The sequence below is a fragment of the Lygodium microphyllum genome, chromosome 15 (genome assembly GCF_053477565.2).
Source record: "Lygodium microphyllum isolate KBCC chromosome 15, Lygodium_microphyllum_v1.1.10, whole genome shotgun sequence".
Taxonomy (NCBI): domain Eukaryota; kingdom Viridiplantae; phylum Streptophyta; class Polypodiopsida; order Schizaeales; family Lygodiaceae; genus Lygodium; species Lygodium microphyllum.
The window spans coordinates 67,902,078-67,923,068 of NC_141149.1; the positions used below are offsets into that span (position 1 = coordinate 67,902,078).

The following is a 20,991-nucleotide window of genomic DNA, read 5'->3' on the forward strand; positions in this document are numbered from 1 at the left end:
CCAAAAGCAGAAAGAGAGAGAAAGAACACAACTCTAAAGTAAATGAAAATTATAAATGAATGAAGAGTGCACAGAGTGCCGAAGGATAGAGTAATAGTGTCAATGAGTAACGTCCACCAAAGATGGATCCCGAGTACTGTAACCACCAGTCGGAGAGATGAGAGAGTGCTAAATAATAAAGGACACTATGCTAGTCACCAAAACACAGCAATCGAAGGCTGAAATCTAGTAAATGCAATAGTGTACCACCAAAGAAGGCTGAAAATGATCACCCATGGCAAAGAATTGTCAGATGACCATAGAAGAGGTGATTGCTAATGTAGGCAGCCTGCTGGACAGCAAAAATGCAAAAACTGCAGCAATCGACTCATGGGAGAGATGACAGCAGCCTATCATCTAGCACCAACTACTAAAAACGCAGGCTGATCAGATGTTATGATGACCCAGCAAATGAAGACCTCCAAACAACAGGGCAAAAGCTAAAAACAGGCCCTCTAGGGCTGGATAGTAATAGGCTGCAGTTGGTGATGGCAAGACAGCAAATGGTAGGTGGCTAATGGCTAAAATCTGCATAGTGAAGTGAGAAACCTGCACAAAAGGATGAAGACTAAATGGGGGCAGCCTTTCTATTTATAGATGTGGATGGATCCTCCCAAATTAGGGTTTCGCTAAAACTCTCTTAAACCACTCACCTTTTTGCATTTTTCATTTAATAAGCATGTTTTGGGGTCGTTTAAGAGGTTACTCCACATCTAATGCATTTCTTAGCTCACCTGCGTCATGGTCAACTGATTGACGAAAATGGCTCAATTCATTCCCACAAAAACGATTGCTAAAAGCCACAAATTGACTAGTCTCTTTGGCAAGCATCTATATAGACTTTATGGTTTGCCCAATGAAATAGTCAGTGATCAAGATCCTAAATTCACTAGCTATTTCTAGCAAACAATTTTCCAAAATTTGAAAACTCGATTGTCCATCTCGTCCTCGAAGCATTAAGAGACCAACAAAGCAACCAGGAAGACAAATTGAACTATGGAGGATATATTGCATGCATATGTGTCTTGCAAACAATTTGATTGGAAACGTCACCTTTCTCAAATTGAATTTGCTCATAACAGTGCTCAGCATTCAACTACTAGCTATGGCCCATTTACACTTCTGTACAATTATGAGGCAAAACCACCAATTGCCATCGAGCTCAAGGGGATCAAAATGTAGTTTGTGGGGTCAACTTTCTGCACAATATGCACGAGATGTTGACAATTGCAAGGGAAAGTATTAAAACAGCTCGCAACCGTGTCATGTTTTATGCTAACCAACATTATATTCCTTGAAAGCTCCAAGAAAGCATTATAGGTATACCTTAAAGTCCCAAAGGACTCTAATTCAATGAAACCGACAAGTGCTACAAGTTTTCTTAGATGTATTGTTTCGCTTTCCAAATTACCAAGAAAATAAGTAGCATATCCTACGAGCTTCACTTAACTTTGGAGATCCAAGTTCATTCAATGTTGCATGTGAGTCATTTAAAGGAACAACTGGGACAAGGTGAACCAATAGTCCCAATTGAGGAAATCCCATGGCTCAAGGACATTGCTTGATATGCTCCACTCAAACCCAAATTGGTTCTTGACCGTAGGACTAGACGATCTTGTCAAATTGTTCATCCCAAGTATTTGATAAAGTGAAAGAATTACACAAAGGCAGAGGCTATTTAAGAGTCCATATGTTCATTGAAGACTTCCTCTTGAGGATGTTGCTGAGAACAACAATCATTCATAAGGGTGGAACTCTTACATTCTTGGACATCTAGATGGGCGCCAATAGCATTGGTCAAACTAGTCATGAAGTGACTTAGTACGAATGCATTGAGAGCGCTTCAAGGTTGGGGCAGTCAAGTCCTATCTATAAGACTCAAGGCCCTATTGTGCACATCATTGTGTGGTCATCACCCTTGGATTATTGGCCTGTATGTTGACACATCAATACACCAAGATGATATGGATTGGTGGTATGGAACACCAATCCTTAAAACATGGTCGTGACTCGAAGTGTTGCTAGCTCCCAGGCTTAAGGGTGAGCTCATTTGGTTCTATGGCTAGGAGGTGAGTCTTATGTCCATTCTCTTATTTTCATGGATATAGCTTGTTGCAGGTTAGATCCTAGGTCGATGTTTCATTGGATGTCAAGGATGCAACATGCCCCTCCCCCCCTTTTGAATAATCATTTATCTTCAACAATATCCTCAAGAATGAAGTGAGCAAAGCAACTATTCAATGAGTGCATAGAGTGCAAAGTTGCTTCGGACTTCGAGCAATTTTTCTCCTTGACTACATACTTTGGATATACAATCTAATGCAATCATTGTCCTATAGCCAAGAACCAATTCAAATTCAAGTTAAACATATGGAGTAGTGTCTCCTAATTGCAAGACTTCCTTCATTGAGAGACGATCAATTCACCTTGACCTAGTCATTTTTTCAAACAATTAATTTGGGGCATAATATAATTTTGGATGTTTGGAGTTAGATCCATTGTCCAATCAATAAGAGGCACTACTAATCTCTTTGGTATTTGGAATGATCTGCAATATGACAAAGATAACTTATAGAACTTGCCAATAGTTATCGATGTCAAAGTCCTTTGGGACTTTAACGTAGACCAACATGTCCTCCTAGAGCTCTCAAGGAGTATGGTTCTCGTTAGCACAAAATATAGCACGATCTTGGGCTACTTTAATGCTTTTCTTGGCAATTATTAACAATTTTATGTTAGCATTCATGATTGTCGAGCCTTGCCATCTCTTGCCTGTAAGCCTCAATCTGAGTCCAACAAGAACTTTAGGAGCTCTAACATGTCTGTCATTTGTTTTGACAGAGAAGGTAGCTCACTCTAGAACAGCCATTTCTTTAACTTTCTATGCATTTCCTCCTTCAATTGGGTTTCTGTGTGTATTTCCTGGGCAGCTTCTGCATCTCCCAATCTGCGTTTGTCAAAAGTGGATGCAATGATGGTGGAAGACTATTGTAATATATTGTTGAACGCAAGAGACAAAAGAAAAGAGAGAGAAACACTGCAAAAGAAAAAAACTGCACAAAGAACTTAGAAGCAAATAGATACTCGGAAAATGAAATCCATATACCAAGATATGAGACAGTACAGAACCAATGTGAGTCACCAGCTATGAAGGCACTAGCACCTACTCCTCTCCCTCCACCAGAACATATCAAATGATGAATGACAAATGATGCATGATGATAATGACTATGGAGAAGGAGCCTAAATAAATAGGCAAAAATAATGCCATAAATGATATCAGGTCGACCAGCATTTAATGCTGGTTGGCCAGCAATAAATGCCATAAACACCATCAAAATGACAAATAAAAAATGCCTAAAATATCTAGAATGTGCCCAACCCTCTCTGATATACACAGACACAACTATGAACTGACATATCTACTAACACACTCTCTCAAATCATGGGAGATCTGATACAATAGAATATACAATTATAAAAGCCCTTCAAAGTACATACAACAAGGACCACCAAAGTAGAACCATGGATACCGAAGCAGTGGGGGTGCATAAGCCACCACCAAGGTGCCTCGAAGAGAACATGATGTCGATGTCGATCATATCAACTCCCAAAACAGAGAAGAATCATAGCACGTCTCAATATCTGTAAACAATGTCTTATAGTAGCATACAAGACCGTCCTATCAAAAATATTGTTGAACATATGTGACCATGGATTCCCCGCCTTTGGCCAAACTGCCAAAGTATCTCCCCATGTGAACTCAAACTAGGAGCCAAGCCTGCTCTCTGTCAAAGAACTAGCATCATAAACCTAGATGTCAATCCCAGCTATAGCTACAGGATTTAAACCTACCAAACTTCGGTCGATGCATCAAGAAAATCCCTCTCAAGAACTTGTCCACCTGTATACCTATGTAGATAAAGTGTACCAACTTCATCTCACCACCCTCTTAAACTCCCTCTCTAGCACTAGAGAGTTGTAAAGGATGACCACATCATCTGTACTAGCAACCTAGAATGGAGGCAAGAAGGGAGGGAGGTCCCTGCAGCCATCGCCGAGGCAACATAGCTAGAGCCTAAACCTGAACCTAAAGATGAGAAAGACTCACCGAGAGAGAAAGCACCCTTCGTCACCGTCTGCTCCTACCATAAAGTTGCTAATATCCTGCAGTCCTTCCGGAGGTGTTCCTTCTTGAGACTTCTTCTTCTTCTTCCATATGTCACCCCTCTTTGAGACGGGAACATCTGAAGCACCAAGAGATAGCATCCTCATAGTAACATGACGCTGAATACAACAAGTCTCCAACATAACACCTATAGATTAGTAAATAATGTCGGCATGCTGACCATCAGGAGGAGATGCTGGAGGAGCCATGATGAGGGAGATACATAGAAGATGAAGATGAGGGATCTTCAAGGAGAAAAGTATGCAAGAAGTATAGACTCGCAAGGATTGCACAAGTTCAAAGCACTAAAGAAAGCACATAGAGAAAAGATCAATAATAATCAGATTGTAGTAATGAGAACACGACAACCGGATGCACATGACCCTCTCTAAAGTTGAGCAGTGTATCACAAAAGGAAAATATGAACCAAGCACAACCAAAAAAGAGCTTGAAACCTGTCATCCAACCCTACACAAAAGCAAAATAGCAAAACGCAGATGTTGAGCAAGAAAATGCAGACAGTAGCTGCATTAAATGCAGTCGACTTGCAAGAAAACAGGGCGCCTCAGCTTGCTGTCCCCAAAATGCAGATTGGGAAGGGTCGATAACAGGTCCTCAGCCCTAAAATAGCCCCATATCTGTAAAGACAGATGGCAAACTGCAAAATGCTGAGAAAATAGCAGAACAAGACAAAAATTAGCAGAGGAAGGTCACCCAAGCTGCAAATCAGGTGCAGCAGTTAGAAACAGGTCAAATCAACAGTCAAAAAGTCAAAACTTGGGCCCGAAACAATGTAAAACAGCAGTAGGAACAATGATCCTGCAATCTGACACCCTATCAGAAGTGGATGCAGTGATGGAAGCATGGAAAACTGCTGTAATAGACTGCTGAACACAAGAGAAAGGAAAGAGAAAGAGAAACATTGCAAAAGAAAAGAACGTTGTACAAAAAACTCAAAAGCAAAGAGATACTCGGGAAACGGAATCCATACACCAAGATATGAGACAGTACAGAACCGATTTGAGTCACCGGCTGTGAGGGCACTGGCACCTGCTCCTCTCCCTCCACCAGAACCTGTCAGATGATGAATGACAAATGATGCATGACGATAATGACTGTGGAGGAGTCTGAATAAATAGGTGAAAATAATGCCATAAATTATGTCAGGTCAGCCAGCAATAAATGCCATAAACAGCATCAAAATGACAAATAAAAAATGCCTAAAATATCTAGAATGTGCCCAGCCCTCTCTGGCGTGCACAGACTCAGCCATGAACTAACATATCTGCTAACAGCCTTCACCTACCAAATATTGTCCATCCTTGTTTGGATTTTCTCTTGCCTTGTAGAGCCACATCAACATATTTTTAATGCAATTGGCCCATATTTTGGGCCCTCAAGTGCAAGTCGACCAGCATTTTGGGATTCAGGCTATTTATAGCCCCCAATTGGCTAATCATTATCTTCTTGTCTTCCACTTGGCACGTACACACTCCGACTTTGGTATTCTCCTCCATCTCAAGTGCTGCCTTCATCATCAGCCTGATCTACTGCCCTCACGGACGTTGTGGATTGCGTGCAAGGACTGATCAGTCCTCTTGTATTCAACATTCTTTCCTTGTTCAAAGGAGATTTCTTTTCTTCTTTTCTTGCAAAGTTGCTCTCTTTCTTTGTCTTTGTTCCTTATCTTCTTTTGTTCCGCAATCTCACATTTTCTATATATCATGCAAGAAGTCAACTTCAAACTCCATCTTCATCCCTTTAAGCTCGACAATAATTAGTACGATTAAGCAAACACACCACTAGATGGTGATGTCAATGATTAAAACCAACTGCAGATTTAGACAGCCTCCAAATGTTCAAGGTGGCAATAGCAAATGTTCATGGCAATAGCTCCAAATGACGGCAACTTGGAGGCTTGCACTCAAAAGCCCTAGATTTGACAATCATTGTAAATTTTTGCAATTTGGTGACAAATTTCTAGGAATTGATAAAAAGCCCCAAACTTCTTATGCAAATTGGGACTAAATTGGGAGATTTTAATGAGAATCCCCAATTTATTCCTAAACTCTACTTGGGTAAGGCAAGCGTGGAAACACATGCTTGTTGGCTAGAAAAGTCAATGCTTGATTGAGTGGCTACCTTTGAGGCATCAAGGCTTTTTGGCGACTTGAAGTGGCCAAACAATGGCAAAGTAGATTGGCATGGCAAATTGCATGCATATTGGTGGCAACAATGCCGACCTGTACACGTGGCAAGAAGAGCATCGACAAGTGAGTCAAGGCCTATCAGCTAGAAAACGTGCCAATCAGGCATGTTGGTTGCAGCCAAGGCAACAAAGATGCATGGCAAGTTGGTGACCCAACAAGCTGACATGCAGGACACAAGCAAGCCAACAGGCCATATGGGCGATGACTTAGCAAGTAGCAACTTGGTCTATGGACAATGTGAACAAGCAACAACTTTAGGCTAAGATAAGGCAACTGAGTTGGGCAACAAATTTTCTTGGGAAGGAATCAAGTAGCAAGCCTAGGTATCACTCAAGGGCTAGAAGCAACAAGGGCATGGCTATTGGCAATGCAAAGACAGCACACCAAGGCGACAAAAGAAGAGTCAAGGGTGGCGGTAGCAACTAGGGCTGAACGAGTTGGCGCCTTTTGCAATTAATGGTAGCAACCATTGCATTGCAAAGGATCTACCGCAAATGGAAGCCCTTGCAAAAGTGGTAAGAGTGTTGTTGATGGCGGAGACTCCAAGCATGGGATATTTTCTCTTAGCAAAGGCCTAATCAAAGCGGCATAGCAACAACCCAGCTAGAACTCTCCAAATACCATATCAGAAGGTCTAGATTTTTCTAGCTAAAGGGCAAGAAATAAATCTATAACAAGAGGGATAATACCCAAAAAAAAACATTCGAAACAAAATACTTTGAAAGAGCCAAGGCAAGGGGCAAGCCGCCAATTAGCACTCTCCAAAGAAAGAACTTACATTTGAACAAAGTCTTGTTTAGCCAACCTTCCATCACAGTCATTTTCCACCAAGCCTTATATTTATGTAGGCTCCAAACAACATTGACTTTGGTGACCAACTAATGATGATCTTTGATCATGAGATGATACACACAATTAGCCGAAGCCTTTTCAAGCTTACACCACCCCACAAGAGCCCAATCCAAAGGATGATCAAAATCAAGGGCAAGAAAAGGCTGCCTATGCTACACTACCATCGAAATCTAGCCCCAAAAGTCACAATATAAACGAGGAATCCAAAAAAGTCTCCTAGCTATGCAGAAAGGCATCAACACACTTCAAATCACTAGAGTAGCATCAACAACAACAGAAGACCAGCTCAACCATGTCATGTAATTAAATTTAGGTCGGTTCTTGTGTTTTCCATCCCAAAAAAGTAGCTTTGACATAACCAATCCATCTGAGTAGAGTTAGTAGCCAAGCAATCCTTTTTTGGGTGCCAATGCACCTTCTAGAGAACTAGCTTCCATGAGCATACCAAATGATTCACCAGAAAAGAGGAAGATGTCCAAAAATCAGCATCAGGGTTAAGGATGTCCCACCATAAGCCCTGAATACAAGTATTACCATGCACAAGCCCCCACTCCTCTAGAAAAAAGTGGATGATAAAGCTTATCAAAGCACGTAGTGCGAAAAAGCGACCAATGAAGAGCCACCATATGTGTCTCAACATACAAAATAGCCCCTCCTCCCATGCTTTTTGGGGTGCAAACATGACTCCAAGAAATTCCAAAAATACCTGTATGGGTCCTCTTTCCATAACATGAAACAAATGTGCTTGGTAAGATCGTTCAAGGTAGTGGAGTCCACGGCAAAAGTAGCAAAAAATAAGTAAGCATGGAAATCATCCTGCATGACATGTATACGATCCAATTGACACAATGTGACTGTATGTTGTGCTAAATGAAAAGTGTATCCCGAGGCTAACTAACAAGGCCAAGACCAAAGGTCTTACTTAAGAACAACCAAAGGAAAATCATTCCAAGCACACTTCTCACAAGCATCCGTCACCGACTATTCAAAAGTAGAATGCGAGGGGTCAACGTACATATTAAAATACCCCATCAACAAATCCAATCTACCAAGTGACAAACATGCTTTGATTTTATCGCACAAATTGTGTCCAAACAAGGGATCATTTGGAGCACGGAGTCCAATCAGCCAAAGAACCTCTCCTTCTAACAAAATTTTGATCATCAAAAAGCGGCCATGCACATTATTCTTAACAAGTACCAACTGAAATTTCTCATGGACAACCATGAGCACACCAAAGTAATGCATCACAAAACCTCTGGCATAAAACAAGTAAAACCCATCGCAATCCACAATTTTATTTGCTTCACCATAACCTGAACCTCCAACATCAAGAGTCGTATGTTCCATTTCCCTTAATTGTGCAGATAAGCAATGCACTACTCTTCAAAAGCCATAAAGTTCCCAATTGTATTATAGTTGCAAAAACCAAACTAGTTGTTATGTGGAGCTCTTACCTGTTAAATGGTGAGACTCCTTTTTCCCTTCTTTTAAATCCACTGATGCTGACAAAGCTATGACATATATCGTATGATCACCATCTGAAACCCACAATACTCTGGAATCTGCCAACATTACTTAATCTGAATGACACAGGTCTAAAACAGTTCAAGCCAAAATCACTGTTGCAACCTTTCATAGAGCACTAAACAGACTATGCACATTTTAGTCAAAGTAAGACGAGTGAAAGAAAGTTAGCTTACTGGATGAACCAAATGACATGGGTGAGGCAGGAAGAACGACAAGCAATTTTATTTTCATGGCACAGACCATATGTTGCAAAGTGGCATTGATCGAAACTCTTGAAGCTCCTTGAAACTTTGATGTGTCCCCAAGACTTATATACTTCAATGTTAGCAAATACAACTTTCCAGCAGATTCTAAAACCAAAAACTCCCTTTCAGTTAGCTTGTGGATGCTCACTGCTTGCTCTGCCCTTGCCTTATTACCAGATACTTGCACAACACTGCTCTGGCTTTGAAAACTTACAAGTAGCCCTTCCTCAGCTTGTCTCAACGACTTAGAAACACCTTGAACGTGGCCGATGCCAGAGGTGCCACTAATAGAAGGTGATAAGGAGGCTATATTGTAGCAGAAGGATTTTGAAACACTGACAGCTTTTGGATCATTATAGACAGTGGCTGCAGATAATGAGCTTGATGAAGAAGAAGCAGAAGCAGAAGAGAACAAAGAAGATTGAGACAATACATGCTGACTGTGCGACTCCTCCAACCTATGCATCTCATTGAACAGCCCTCCATTTGGCAGCTCTAGCTTTTGCAAATGCTGAGCTTCATGCTGTACACCTGTATATTAGTTGAATAATGTTAACGGCAGATCCGCTACAAAGGACTGGAACTTAAATGTATACGGGGCCCAACTCCAAGAGGAAGAAAAAAGTAAAGCTCTGGAGTGTAGTAGCCATTATCTCTTAAGGTTGAGATAGTCTAACAGAAATGGCACAGTATACACACAGCCATTTTCCAAGTTCCAAACAACCAAGTGGAAATTATGCATTAAACTTGATTGGCAAAATTTTGTTTTTCAGCAAGACTGGGCTAAGAATTCAAGTTTGCTAAGTCCAAGCAGTTTTCAATCATCTTTAATTTATAAATTAGTCCTATTCGAGAATATATACTGCTGGAGTCAGTTACTATTGAACAGTAATAAAGAGATCCTATCGATCACTTACAGGAATCACAAGAAGTACGCTGTGAATCAACTGTTTGTGGTTCTTCTACATGTGAGATGGTTTTGTGTCCATTGCATTCAATGGGATACTTTGCACTTGTCTCACTCTCATTATCGTTTGTCATGTTAACATGGCAAACAAAACAATCTTTGCCTCCATGCACAACAGTGGAACTTGGCTTTAGCTCCACAGCAAACAATGTAGCGTCCATGCCATTAACAATCTTTTTCCCTTCATAAAAACCATTTTTGGGCCCAGAGACAGGTCCTTCACACTTCTTAAGTTCTTCCTCAGATCCAGTTGCTTCAACCTTTGATGGATTATGTGGATCGCATTCCCTTGATCTACCCTGATATGGCTTCCATATTTCCCCATTTTCTAGTCTTCTTTGTTTTCTTTCCAAAATACTTACCTTGAACTTATCCCATCCCTTTGTTATGTTTGCTTTTTTTGCGAGTCTTGATCCTTTGATTAAAGGCCTCAAGGCCCATATGCGCAAACCACCTGCTTGCCCCAAAAGCAAATGTTGGTGAGATAAATGCAATGCATAGACAGGCCCATTGGAATCAACCACTGCACATTTGATAAGCTGAATATAGTCTTTCTTGTCTCTGTTGGGGCCCTGTCTTTCTTCACACACCTCATGATTTCTAGATTTGCTGGCTACATCAAGGCCATAATCACCATCCAGTGCTCCTGCGTGTTCTCTGGATCTTAGAATCTTCTGACTATCCTGTTCCTTTCCACTGGCTCCAGACCACTTAACAGACAATATCCAGACCTTGCTAGCAGAGGGGGAGTAAATTGCCAACACATTAATAGATGCAGAGATGCGGACTACTGTGCCATGGGGAATGTCATCAAAATGCACCCTTCCAGGAGCATAATTATTATCAACCAGGTCATCCAAACGCATGGGCATCCTTGAAAAAGCAGATGCCTTGAATCTCCATGCCATCAAGCAAGTCTGAGATCCAGCTTTGACAGGCATACTTGCCAGGAAGTATAATTGACTGCGGGCAATGGATCCATGGCCTGCCATGCCGCAGTCTGACACCTTATCCTCTGGCGGTACGGTTGCGCCTGTACCATTAGCATTGTTTCTTGTGGCGGATCCAGACGTGTCTGCAGATTTCTCAGAGGACGTGGAGGAGAGGCTCCTCTCGCACAGCCGCAGAAAGCAGATGTCCGAGCAAGGGGGAGGAATCTTGAGCCGATGAGAGGTACCTGATAACGAAGGGAAGACGAGGCAGGAGGAATCCGCGAGGAGGAGAGCTACGCACTGAGAATGAGAATCCACCTGGGCCTTCACCACCTGGGAAGGGTGGGCCTCTGCAATGCTGAGCTTGCAAGCCTGCATACCATAACGCCTGCTTCATCGACAGTGCTCGCGATGGGGTGGGGGTGACCTCCGCTGGCTGCGATTCGTGGAATTGGTGCTGGTTGTTAGGGTTTGATCGTACATGTGCATCATGTCTGCTTCTTCTGCTGCTGCTGCTGCTTCGTCTTCTCCTTCGTCTCTTCTACTTTACACAGAGGGGCCGTTCTCTTAATGAGCTTTTTATCATCTCTCTGTCCTCTCTCGTTTTATTTCCAATCCAGCAGGCCGCCTGTGACTCTGGGCCTGCCCATCGTGGCTTTTTCGCTCGCCGCCCGGGCAGCAGCCAGCAAGACCAGGCATGTCAATCTGTGCACGTTGGTACAATGAAAGCTATGTATATGGGGAAAAAACCCAAGTCAAAGATCAGCTAAGGTAAGGAGGCCAAACTATGTATATGGGGGAAAAAACCGCGTCAAAGATCAGCTAGGGTAAGGAGGCCGATAAAATGATGACCCCTTTTACAATTTCACCACGCCCCCTATCGAAGACCATCAAGGTGCGCTAAAGAGGCATATATATGATGCATCAATTGGCGAAAAGGAAAGCATGTGTTCTTTTACTGGTGCCCACTTGCAACATTGGAATTGGCACATCAAAACACTTCATAAGCTTCGATCTTTTTCTACTATCAACAAGCATAGCAAGGCCTCACCTCGTTCGTGAAAGCTAGACAGCAAAGGACTTCACAAAATTTTTCATGTGCTTGATTTCCAAATGGAGACCTGTTAGATGCCACTATACCAACCCCCTTACCCTATGGTCCTTCCCGATGTCTATAAAATATAAAGGTCTAATGTAAAATGAATTACATAAATAATTTTTTTGAAAAAAAGTCCTTCAAAATTTAAAGAAGGTCGAAAACATTGAACTTGATAAAACTTTTAGTTTCAAAATGACAAATGTGTGTATTTTGATTCAAAAATACCTCCAAATTTATGAGTCAAAGGTTTTGCTAGCAAAAATGTTTTCATGGATACTAGGTGTTCCAAAGTCCAAAGAGAGGGAAGTAAACAGTTAAGATCGTCACATGAGCAAGAGCTATTAGGAAGACTACATGATAATCACATAATCAAATAAGATATTGATAAAAATATTGAATAAACAATGATAACACAATCCTAGTGAGTTTGGGAATCTCCCAATTTTCATTTTTTGAATAGTAAAAATGTGGCACTCGAGTAATATGCCCATAAGTTTCTCAAAACTATATGATGTGACCTATCATTGGAAAGCCCTTAAAAAATGGAATGTATTGAGCTATAGAGCGCTCGATTTGGAGTTATAGTATTCAAGTTATGACAAATCCAAAGATTTGACCAAGTGTCCCAAACTTAAGGGGAAATTCCCATATTCCCCAATATGGTGTTTGATGGAGATAATAAGATAAAATAAGGCCATTAAAGACGCCATGTAAGAGCAATGATTACATGAGTTCTCATAAACGATTAAGAGCATTGATTGTAGCCATCCTAAAACTAGTTTTAGTAAAATAACAAGAGCAAGAGATTAGCTAGGTTTTTCTAGTGCAGCATACCTAGAGATAAGAACATAAAGAGTTAAGATTGGATGAGTCAAAAATAGACAAAATGATACACACATGAAAAATAAACTTTCGATATAGTAGATAGCCAAATGATGAGGTCCCTAGTAAAGCTTCATGGGAGAAGAATTTAAGTTATTCAAATGGTACCCAAAAAAATGAACAAAAGTAGTCGAAAATTCATTGTAGTGCAATGTTGATGGAATTGAGATGTTGGATCATTTGTGCCAGCAAACCGATGAATCTAAAAATAAATAACTTCATAGACAATAACTCATTTTACTTGACGTTTGTTCCATAAATTGAATAGAATGCATGTGATGATGATTCCTTGAGATAATTGTATTCTCCTCATTTATCAACCTTTCGAAAGAAGCAAATTTTTTATACTATAAGATCTTTTGATTATCTTGTTTTGTATGCAACATCTATTACAGCTTTCAATTTTACTATGCAATTCATTAATGACGCTATGAAGGGCAAGATGTGCACTCTTTATCCTTTGAACAACATCATAGAGACATGCAGTTTGCAAGTGCATTTCCTTACACAATGAATCAAGGGCTCCATCAACATGGTTAGCCAATCTTTTGAACTTTTCCTTAATTTTATACAAACTCCAAGTAGATGAAAGACCCATCGTCGCCTCTAGAGCTCTTGGATACTTAAAGGTATAAACATACACTTGTCTCCCTAGTTCTTTGTTTCATTGCTCACGTGGTGGGCCTTTTCCCATTAACACAACAACCTTAGCATTGAAAAGGAAAAAGGAATTAACTATAAACCTCCATTGCAGATTATCAATGCCATCATCCAATAAAGGTTTTGCTCAATCCAATGCTTCGTTCTACAAATAATACAAACTAATGCTCCTTACAAAGGCTTTGCAACACCTTTGTAATATCATGCAAAGCTACTGTGAAGTAACATTGCAAGGGAAGTGAAGTTATATTCTTTGTATTCTCTCTCTTTTCCCACCTCCCCCATCCTCCTCATCCTCCCTCCCTCCCTCCCCCTCTCTCTCTCTCTCTCTCTCTTTATGCTCCCCTTGTATTCTCTCTTTCCCTCCTCCTCTCTCTCTCTCTCTCTCTCTACCTTTAAAATTCATAAATGATAAGAATAAAATATTTTGTTATTTCTATCCTTCTCTATTTTTTAATTCATTTTTTCCATGTCCCTTATTTTCTTATTCTTTACTCTCTCTCCCCCTCCTCTCTCTCTCTCTCTCTCTCTCTCTCTCTCTCTCTCTCTCTCTCTCTCTCTCTCTCTCTCTCTCTCTCTCTCTCTCTCTCTCTCTCTCCTCCTCCTCCTCCTCCTCCTATCTTGTTCTCTCTATAATGGAAAGTCAATCAAAGACAACCCTTAGTTCATATGCAAGCCGAGACAACTCCTGGTTTATTGAAGTTTCTAGAATACTCTAGAACATTCTAGAAGACATTTGCATAATCGATCATGTTATCGTTGATGTAAGCATGCCATGTGTTAATATCTGTGTCATGTCATGTGTCGACATGCATGTCATGCCATTGTGGCATCCTCCTGTAATAGCATATGTTCACCTTGACCTCCTTAGGCTATAATATCAAAAGGGGTCATGGGCTATAAGCCCTCCAATCTTGCCAACACCGATTGTGAGGCTTCTGCAAAGTAAGTCCTCTTCTAGTTCTTGTCATGTTCTAGTCTTGTCTTGTAATCAAGCCACACTCTTGTGAGCATTCTCTCATAATCAAGTTATCTCACAATTAAGTTCTAGTTCAATTTCTCTTTCAAGCCCTTCTCTTGTAAGTGATGAGAACAATCTCCTCACTCTCGAAGAGCACTTGTCATGCCCATAACAGTAGCAATCCCCTTGCTCTCAAACAACACTTGCCCTACCCATAACAATTTGACAAGACTCTCCTACCATGATCTTACCTAGTCGTGATGGAGTCCTTGATGGAAGGTATTGTTACTTCTTTACAAAGTATCTAGCAACAAATCCAAGAGTTTCAAGAAAGTAAAGCAAGGCTACAAGTAGAGCAACCACAATTTTTAGGCTTAGCTATGCAAGACCTACAATGACAACTTCAAGAAATTCAAGAGACTAACCCTATATCAAGACAAAGGTCCACATATACTACTAGCAACCTTCATGAACAACATAAGAAATAACTAAAGGTTGGTCTTCTAGATAAATTCGATGGCACAAGGTCAAAATTCAAAGGTTTCCTCCAACAAGTACAATTGTTTACATTGGCCAAATAGTCTTCTTGTTATTGGGCTACCTTGGCTAGAATTACATAACCTCGACATCAATTGGAGGTCTAGAAAGGTTGACCAAAATTATTGACTAATATACATTGGGGCAAAGGTGTTCATGCATCAAGCAAAGAAGAATCCATCATTTTTCATTTTTGTGATTCCAATGGAGAAGCCAAAGGACGAAAGTCTAGACACATTCCTAGCTCAATATGCAAAGTTCAAGGATGTGTTTGAAAAGAAGAATGCAGATATACTACCAGAACATTGATATTGCGATCATGCAATAGATTTACAAGAAAGAGCTCAACCTCCTTCAACCCCAACTATAACCCATCCCAAGATGAATTAGTTGAGCTTAGAAAATATATCGATGAGAATCTTGCCAAGGGATTCATACGTCATTCAAAATCTCTAGTGGGTGCTCTAATTCTATTCATCAAGAAAAAAGATCTCTCCATATGTGTGTGTCGAATATAGAGGGCTCAATAAGATTACTATAAATATTTGCTACCCTTTGCCCTTGATTTTAGAACTCCTAAAAAAGCAAGCCTTCACCTCAGTACCCATCCTCATCCAGGAAGATCTATTGAGGCCCTTTATCATGGAGACAAATGCCTCAAATTTTGCAATTGGAGTAGTTCTATCCTAGTCTTTGCTACAAAAATTAATTATAAAATTCATGATAAATAACTTCTAGCTACTTTGGATTTGTCAAAGACCTGGTGACACCTACTTGAAGGTGCCCTTCATAAGATCACTATCTATATGGATCAAGAGAATCTTGAATATTTTATAACTCCACAAGTCTTGAATCGTCACTAAGTAAGATGGAGTGGTTTCCTATCTAGATTTGACTTCATCATTATCTATAGGCCTGGCCACCAATAAGGAAAACCAAATGCTTTATCTCAGAGGTCCTACGTGGCACCAAAAGAAGGTGATGAAGCCCATGACCAGCAAAATTTAGTAATCTTGAAACTTGAGCAACTTGAAGTTAAGGGGAGTTATCAGCAAAACCCTAGAAGCCTTTGGATTTTTATCAAAGGTCAAGAAGGAAATTACAAAAGACTCATTCGCCAAGGACATAAGGAGACAATTACATCAAGACCAAGAACAAACTCAAAAGGATGTTTTTGATGGAATGATGGTGTTGGAGTGAAGGAGATTGTAGATTGGGTTGTGAGAGAGTGTCAGCGGCCTCCCAACCATGAAATATGTGCCTCCAAAAGTGTGATTTTATGAGTAAGTAATAGATTCATTTGTTTGATGATAGATGTTTGGTGGAATTGTTTGAAAATGGTTGCCTTTGATTTATAATGCTGAAATCTATTAACTAAAAATTTTAATAGATTCTTATGTAATAGAAAAACGTACTAGTTTATTATAGAATTAACCACAAACAAGCTCTCAGGGGTTCATAAATGTCTCTTCGTAGTTTTAGGGACTATGGAAAATTTTAAGTGATATGTTTTATTAAATTAATTATGATAAGCATTGTGGGTCTATAATGTAAATATCAAGATATATTTATTCACACTCATAACCTTCATATATACACATTAGCTACTACTAACCAATGTTACATGTTTACTAACTAGAAACAATTTGTAAATGTAAAATCTCACACCATGATATAAAATGTAGGAGATAATGCAAATGGCAAATTTCAAAACTTGAGAAAACTATCAACTATGAAAATTGTGGATAAAGAATGAAGTGACAATGATGGGCACCCGCCACCTACAATATATAGGTATGTGGGTATGCAAGTATTGTCAATGTAAAACACAGGTGGCTAGGCACATGCATCTTTACTCCCAACAACCTCTCACTTAAAGGCAAATGTATCCCTAGTGAGGAGAGAACAATAAAAAAGTAACAAAGTACAAATGTGCATACATACAACAGGACGAGGAAAGACGTCATCTCATCCAATACTCATCAACTTCCTAAGGAATGCAAAATGCTCCACTGAGAGACTTTTATGAGTAGATCTGCAAGATTTTGGTCAGTTGTGAGACCTTGACAAGCTCAATGGACTTGCCCTCAATGACCTCTCGAATAAAGTGGTAACACATCTCAATGTGCTTCATCTTTACATGGAAGACGAAGCAACTAAATAGCACATAGAATCTAAATGCAGTATAGGGACCACATCACTAATGCCAAGATCTACCACCAAATGGCCTAGCTAGAGAGCCTCCTTGCAAGCCTTAGTGACTACAATGTACTTTTTCTTAGTAAGTAGATAGGGCCGTGTATTTCTGCACCCTGGACATCGAAGAAACAACACCTCCAGCAAAGATGAACACATAGCCAGAGATGGACTTCATACTGTTTGCATGTCCTGCACAATCAGAGTTAGTGCATCCTGAAACTCCTATATCATGCCACCATAATAGATGCATGTAGCTGTTGTGCCCTTTAGATACCTCATGATACCTTTGATGGCATCCCAATGCCATTTGCCAGGTGTAGCCATATAACGTGCCACAACTCCCACTACAAATGCTATGTCATGACAAGTGGTTATCGCGGCATACATCAAACTGGTCACCATGAATGCATAAGGGATCTTGGCCATCTCGGCCTTTTCCTCATCAAATTGCAAACAATTGGCCTAACTATCCTTCACATGAGAAGGTAAAGGACAACCAATAGGCTTAACATCTTTCATATGAAGCTGCTCAAGGACCTTCTAAATGTACTCCTTCTGTGATAAGTAAAGAAGCCCCTTATAGCGATGGTGCATAATGCGCATCCCAAGAATATGTAAGGCTTGTCCCATTTTCTTCATCTCAAAGCTCTTCTTGAGCTCACCTTTCAAGGCATCCAGCTCATCATAAGCACTCCTAGCAATCAAGATATAATCACATAGAGGATCAAAATCATAAGGGTGCCATGATGAGCCTTCTTCATGTATAAACACACATCCATATCATTACAGGAATATCCTTGTGAATGATTAAAAGCATCAAACATGTGGTACCATTCCATAGGAGTTTGCTTAAGGCCATAAAGGCTCTTCTCAATTTGCACACTAGGTGGTCCCTGCCATATTCTGCAAAGCCCTTAGGCTGCTCCATGTAAAATCTCATCATGTAACCATGAAGAAAAGCAATCTTGACATCCATTTGATAAAGATCCAAGTCAAGGTAAGTAACCAAAGCCAGTACCAAACGTAGGGTAGTCATATTTACAACAGGATAAAAGACTTCATCAAAGTCCATACCATGTTCCTACTTGAAACCCTTAGCAGTAAATCTGGCCTTGTATGCTGGCTTAGTGCGTCTAGGAGTACTTTTCAACACCCACTAGCATGGCAAAGCACGCTTTCAACTAGGCAAAGGAACCAAAACCTGTGTATGATTTTTATGCAACGAGTCATACTCTGGCTGCATGGCCCTCTCCCAAGAGTGACTATCACCTCTATGCATGGCCTCATCATAAGTAAGAGGCTCACCAACATCTGTCACCATAACATAATCCATAGAGGGCTCAAACCATGCAAGCTGTCATCTATCTCTAGTAGACCACCTCAAAATAGACTAGGGGAATTGTACATCTTGTGGAGCATTAGGGACCTGAGCCACTAGAGCATTAGAGCCGCCACAGCTACTGCAGGCTGTTTATCAGGCTATATAGTAGCATGAGACTCCTCTTGAAATATCACCTTGCATACCACCTCAAAAACATGCTCATGCTACTTATGCATATTCTCCTCATGGAAAAACAACATTATGGTTATGGATAACCTTCCAAGCCTGTGGATCCCATAAGTGATAGTCCATCTCATGTGCATCACCATAACTAAGAAAGATGCATTTCCTGAACTATGGATCCAGCTTATTGCGTTTGTCCTTGGAAACATGGCAGAAAGCCTCACAACCAAATATGAGCAAATGAGTATATGAGGGAGGCTTTCCAAACCATACCTCCTCTACAACCTGATAGTCAAGAGCAGTACATGAGGACCAATTTATCAAGTGTACGCCAATAGTAATTGCTTCAGCCCAAAAATGATGTGGTAAGCCTATTCAGCTAAGCATATTGCAAACTCGCTCCTGAATTCTCATGTTCATGTGCTCAACCATACCATTCTGGGGTGGGCTGTATGGGGTGATCAAGGACGCTTACTACCCCTCTCATCACAAAACTGCTCAAAGGCTTTAGAGACATACTCACCCCCATTATCTGACCTTAGGCATTTCAGCCTATACCTGAACTGGTTCTCAACCAAAGCAAGCCATCTCACTGAAATGTAGCCAAGACTTTTGATTTCTACTTAGTAGGATATGCCCAAATCTTATGCATATAGTCATCAATGAAGGTAACAGAATACTTCATGCCAACTAACAACTTACAGGACATGGGACCACATATATTGGAATGAATGAGAGCTAATGGCTTACTCATGCATGTCATACTAGACTTTTTATTTGTATTATGTGTCTGCTTGCTATATAAATAATGATCACAAGACTCAAAGCACTTATAGTTAAGGGGTGAAAGATACTACAAATGAGTAGGCATTTTCATTCCTTTCAAGGACATATGCCCAAGGTGACGATGCCAAAGAGATGTATGTGAAATTGTATTCATTGCCAAAATATGATCAATTGACCTAGTTACAAGCAAGGAATAAAGAGTGTGGACTTAGCACCATGAGAAATGATAAGATTCCCACGGGTAATTGCCCATAAGGAATCACTGAAAGAAACTGCATAATTTGTATCATGCAAAGTGCTAGAGATAAGGCTCTTCATGAGAGCCGGTACATGACGTACATCATGAAGAGTAAATATGCAACCTGAACTAAATTGCAACAGTTGGACATCACCAATACCAACTATCCTGAGTGCCAAGTCATTATACTCAAATGGATAGATCTAGTCAAACCGCGATAGAAGTGAAACCACTCTCTATGAGGTGTCACATGAAAGGAAGCCCCTGAATCTATTAGCCAACACAGAGTACATCCTAACGAAGCATCAGTTAGATGTGAAGTATCAAGAGAAGAAGTTACAAGTATGAAATCATCATCAGAATTAGTTTGCACAACATTAATCTCTTGAATCTTAACATTGGACTTGCCAGGGACAATGTTATGATTATCATTTTTGTCCTATACTTTACCTTTGCCCCTTTCTTTGCACTTGTCCTCGCGCATCTTATGGCACCATGACCGAATATGCCCCACTTTTCCACAATAATGACAAGTCAATGAGGACTTATGGTCATGGGGCTTACTACGAGACCGTCTAAATGATTGAGATCGAGACTGGTGAGAGTCTTTCCCAAAATGGTCATTAATTATCGCTCTTACCATTATTGCCTCTAACTATCAAAGCATGAGAGGTGCGGGAAGTATTTACATTCTTTTTGTTAAACTCTTCAGTCAAGAGTGCACCCTCTACATCCTGCAACTATAACCCATCAATAGGTATGTTATCACACATAGCAGTATGAAAGATATTCCATGATTTAGGCTGTGTAACTAAGAGTAACAAGGGAAGAAGAGTGCCCTTGAATTCAATCCCCTACTACAAAGGAAAATGACTGATAATGGAATGAAACTCATTTAAGTGGGTTGACATAGAAGTGCCCTCCTTCATGCAAAGGTCCGTTGGGGATAAAGGCACCTTTGCCTAGCTGCCAGTGTATTACTACACTGACAGTACCTGTGGTTGCACATTGTAGGCGGCTGGTGCCGTCACCGTCACTTTATTCGTTATTCTTTTAGTGACAGATGAATAAAGGGAAGGTCGGCCACACATTGTGACTGTTGGAGTTCCCACGTTGTGAGTCTCTCTCTCTCTTGCTCTAGCTCTCCCGTGCAAGATTCAATCCTTCTCACCTTTCAATTGG

General features: G+C 40.5%; 1 protein-coding gene across 2 annotated transcripts in view; it reads right to left on the reverse strand.

Annotated features, from left to right (window-relative positions):
- The window catches only part of LOC148024644 (uncharacterized), a 37,188-nt gene extending 25,652 nt beyond the window's left edge, over positions 1–11,536 (reverse strand). For both annotated transcript variants that reach the window (XM_087694280.1, XM_087694279.1), the window contains exons 1-3: positions 9,962–11,536; positions 8,973–9,575; positions 8,727–8,834 (exon numbers count right to left, since the gene is read on the reverse strand). In XM_087694280.1, coding sequence (XP_087550406.1) covers positions 8,727–8,834; positions 8,973–9,575; positions 9,962–11,321 — 2,071 coding nt within the window. In that variant the 5' untranslated portion in view covers positions 11,322–11,536. The remainder of the gene's footprint in view (positions 1–8,726; positions 8,835–8,972; positions 9,576–9,961) is intronic.
- Positions 11,537–20,991: the final 9,455 nt, after the last annotated feature.